Source organism: Hipposideros armiger, unplaced genomic scaffold, assembly GCF_001890085.2.
Source record: "Hipposideros armiger isolate ML-2016 unplaced genomic scaffold, ASM189008v1 scaffold_319, whole genome shotgun sequence".
In the NCBI taxonomy this organism is placed as follows: domain Eukaryota; kingdom Metazoa; phylum Chordata; class Mammalia; order Chiroptera; family Hipposideridae; genus Hipposideros; species Hipposideros armiger.
In genome coordinates this window covers 1,064,241-1,068,658 of record NW_017731669.1, presented here as the reverse complement: position 1 = coordinate 1,068,658, position 4,418 = coordinate 1,064,241, and the positions used below count along the sequence as shown (strand labels likewise).

Genomic DNA, 4,418 nt, shown 5'->3' with positions numbered 1-4,418 from the left:
GATAGTGTATTTTGCTGTTTTGTTTTATTTGTTCTTTTTTTTTAAGTAAGGATCTTTACAGAATGTTTACACTTTGGCAATTAAACACCCTAAACCCAGTTTCCACAACTGTAAGAGTGCAATAATAATTAGATCGTTCCAGGGTCAGTATGAATAGTCAAGTAAAATTTAGAATGCAAAGCCCTCGGTACAATTCTGGGCACATAGTCAATGCTCAATCAACATCTGGACCTGCTCACTGCAATGCAAGGCATCTCCTGCCTCTGCTTCTCTTTGGAAGATCCTAAATGTACCTTTCAAAATACTCTTCTACATTAAGGGCCTAAGTGAAACAAAAGAGAGATTTGATAATGTCATACTGAATGCCCTTTCATCCAAGCCATGAGTCTCAGCTTTGGTGTCCTGAAACCAGAACCTCCTAGCAGATGTCCATCATTGTGTATTTGCATTTCAGATGCCAGCTCTATATCTGCCACAGAAGACTTCCCCTTCCAGAAACACATTTTGCTTTTCAACATCTCCATTCCTAGGCATGAGCAGATCACGAGGGCAGAGCTCCGACTCTACATCTCCTGTCAAAGTCACGAGGACCCCTCTCATGAGTTGAAAGGAAACATGGTCATTTATGATGTTCTGGATGGAGCAGACACATGGGACGATTCTACAGGAACCAAGACCTTCCTGGTGTCCCAGGACATTCGTGACGAGGGCTGGGAGACCTTTGAGGTCTCCAGTGCTGTGAAGCGGTGGGTCAGAGCAGACTCCACCAAGAGCAAAAACAAACTGGAAGTGACTGTGGAGAGTCACAGAAAAGGATGTGACAAGCTGGATATCAGTGTCCCCCCAGGCTCCAAAAACCTGCCCTTCTTCGTTGTCTTCTCCAATGACCGCAGCAATGGGACCAAGGAGACCAGGCTGGAGCTCAGGGAGATGATTGGCCATGAGCAGGAGAGTGTGCTAAAGAAGTTGTCCAACAATGACCCAGAGGAGGCAGGTGAGATAAAGGATGAGGAGGAGGACTTGGAAAGCCACATTGTGGCCGCAAGGTCGTCCTTAACCAGGCAGAAGAGGAGTGTTGGGGCCAACAACCACTGTCAGAAGACCTCCCTGAGGGTTAACTTCGAGGACATTGGCTGGGACAGTTGGATCATCGCGCCCAAAGAGTACGATGCCTACGAGTGCAAAGGTGGCTGCTTCTTCCCCCTGGCTGATGATGTGACACCAACGAAACACGCCATTGTGCAGACCCTGGTGCATCTCAAGTTCCCCATGAAGGTGGGCAAGGCCTGCTGCGTGCCCACCAAACTGAGCCCCATCTCCATCCTCTACAAGGATGACATGGGGGTCCCCACCCTCAAGTACCACTATGAAGGGATGAGCGTGGCAGAGTGTGGGTGCAGGTAGTGCCGGCCTGCAGGCGGGGAGGCCAGGTGGGGGAGGGTCCTAATGAGAGGTCCTGCATCCTCCTGGGTATGACAGGGACTGAGTCCATCTGCATGCCAGCCTGAGAAGGAAAGGAGCTGTCACACCCTCCAGGTAAAAGCCTGCTCTCCCTCTCATGGCCCAACCCAAGCACATCACTGGGTTTAACAGCAGGGGAAGGCAATGACAAGGGGACATACAGATCTGGGGAGAAGAGGGAAGCCTGGAAGGGTTGTTTGGGTTGAAGGGGAAATGATGAGAAGTGGACAAGAGGAAAAATAATCCAGAGTCAGCAGAACACTGAGCAGAGGTGAGCCAGAGGAGTATAGACTGTAGGTGATGTGCAGAGATTTACAGAAATTCAAGGAGTTGAGGAGGATGAGGCTTATTCCAATAACCTCAGGGAGTACAGAGGAAAGGAGCAGGCTCTGTGTTCTATACCCACCATTTCTCATATTCCCACAGCCCAGTGAGATGGGCGTTATGACCCCCAGTTTATACATGCAGAACCCAAAGCCCAGGCAGGCCCAGTAGCCCCAGTCAATGGCCTGATTTCATTGCATAGGTTTATAGGTTTGTCCCTCGCCAAAGCTCAAGACCTTCTCACATGCCCCATCACAATTTAACAGGCCACCTTGTAGCTAAAGGACAATTAGATGTTGGGAGGTGGGGAGTGCGGCCAGCACTCACCAGTATGACTGGGCTGCCTGTCACATCCAGGACACATCCTAACTGCTCAGTGCCTGTACTGAGTCAGTGGCCAAATGCTTTTTTAAGATCACCACCCAAGTCAGTGAAAAACTACCCCAAACCAACAACAGAATGGAGAAAATCAGGACAGCAACACTGGGCCACAGCATGCATTGTGGCCAGAGCTACTTTGACCCACTGGCACAGTGCTTGGATGGCCAGCAGTTCACACAGGACCNGGTGAACATGGAGGGGGCACCTTCGACCTAAGGATGTTACTGGAGAACATGAAGGTGGATTTCCTGCGCAGCCTCAACCTGAGCGGCGTCCCCTCCCAGGATAAAACCCGAGCAGAGCCACCACAGTACATGATCGACCTGTACAACAGATACACCACCGACAAGTCTTCCACCCCGGCGTCCAACATTGTTCGCAGCTTCAGCATGGAAGGTAGAGTTGGCTCCACCCGGGTTTCTGCGGGTTGAGGGGGGGAACTCAGTGGTCCACAGCTGTGCTGTCCAGTGTGGTGGCCACAGGCCACATGAGACTCTTTAAGTTTCCATTTCAATTAATTAAAATGAAATAAAATTAATAACTTAGTTCTTTAGTTTCACTAGCTTCGATTCAAGCGTCCAAACATTCACGTGTGGCTAATGACCATCCTATAGGACAGTACAGATCACGGAACATTTCCTTCATTGCAGAGTTCTACTGGTCAGCTCTGCTCTAGGAGATTCTCCTTCCCTGGACCCAGTGCCACATTTAACTCAGTGGGAGCTCTGGGAATGCCAGCTCCCTCTCTTCCACCCCTTTCTTTCCTCCCCCTTCCCTCACTGTCCCCTTCCCACTTAGAAATGGACAACTCATTTAGCCTCCAACCAGCTGATACAGCTTTAAACATTGAAAGAATGTCTATTTCTGTCTCATCAAACGATGTCTAAAATTCAGATAAATTTCTCTGAGCACTTCATGTTGGAGGACTACTTAATTATTTTCTAAATATAAAATAATTTCCCTGATTTAGGAAGACTAGAAGAAAACAAACATCGACTTAGGGCTTATATTCACTAATTCATACAATGTAGGTGAAATGATTTTGTGAGCAGGGAAGCTAGGCTTGCAGATGCTGTAGGAACATGCCCAGGTCACCTAGTAGTTAAGCAGCTGGATTCTGACCTAGACCCATCCGCCTGCACAGCTCAGGCATTTCCTGCCGCTGCTATCTCCCTCTAAACAAGCAGCCCCACAAGTCCTCCCTGCTCCTGGGCTGGAACCCTGTAAATGCCTAACAGGCTTTGCTCAGTGCCCTGGCCAGCAGGCCAGACCTGCCCGGCCTGCAGAGGGTATGCCCATCTAAAGGACGCTGTGGTCACAGTGCATGCCCAGCAGGGCCAGCTTTTCTGATTGTCCAAAAGAAAAAGAAAAATCTCAATTTTATGTGAACTTGCCTGATTTTTAAAACACAGGCTTTATTATTATTTTTTTAATGCCATCTGCAGCATCTCATCAGGCCCACAGGGAATGTCTGCAAGCTCTGCTTCAGGGAAAGGCTGGGCTTTTTTGGCTGTATCTAACCCCCAAATCCCATCTGGGAGTCCTGTGTTTAGAGTCATCTCCACGACACCCCTCCCCTCACCCTCCAGCATGGTCCGTGTCCCAGAAACAAGTGCTCTGATTCGATCCCAGTTCTGCCTGTGGCCAGCACTCCTGTGCAGGCCAATTATGCTTCCCTTCACAGACTTCACAGATGGTCCGAGTGTGGCTCGGTGGGTGGGGGACATTTGCTTTCTAGATGTCTGACTGCAGTCCTACAGCCATTATCAAGCATGCCACAGGAAGAGCACATTAGGTCACTAATGCACTACTCACAGATCCCCTCATTACTCAGATATCTCACAGCAGCTCAGCACGTTCTGCAGGAACTGGAATAGCTGTGAGGGGACCACAGAGAACTGTGTGAAAGGACATGTGCTTTGGAGGAGATGGCCACAGGTGGGGAGGAAGGTCTGGGGAGGACACAGAAATATTGATTGAGCATCTACTATGAGCTAGAGACAGTATTGGGTAACTTCCATGCACCATCTTGTTGAAGCCTCAAACCAACCCTGGGAGGCAGGAAGGATAAGCTCCATTCTGCAGATGAGGAAACTGAGGCATAGAGACACTCAGGATTTTTTTAAGGTCATAAGCCTAGGAAAGGGCAGAGTCAGGATTGACGCTTTAGTCTGACAGACACCAAAACCTGCTGGTTTTCAGGACAGCATATTGTGTCCCTTCAGTTGACACATAGTAAAAGCTCACAAAAC

At 49.1% G+C, this 4,418-nt stretch overlaps 1 protein-coding gene across 1 annotated transcript; it reads left to right on the top strand.

Moving 5' to 3' along the window:
• Positions 1–433: 433 nt before the first annotated feature.
• Positions 434–2,344, top strand: GDF2 (growth differentiation factor 2). Its single transcript, XM_019660480.1, has one exon. The coding sequence runs from the start codon at positions 616–618 to the stop codon at positions 1,402–1,404; it is 789 nt and encodes a 262-aa protein (XP_019516025.1). The 5' UTR covers positions 434–615; the 3' UTR covers positions 1,405–2,344.
• Positions 2,345–4,418: the final 2,074 nt, after the last annotated feature.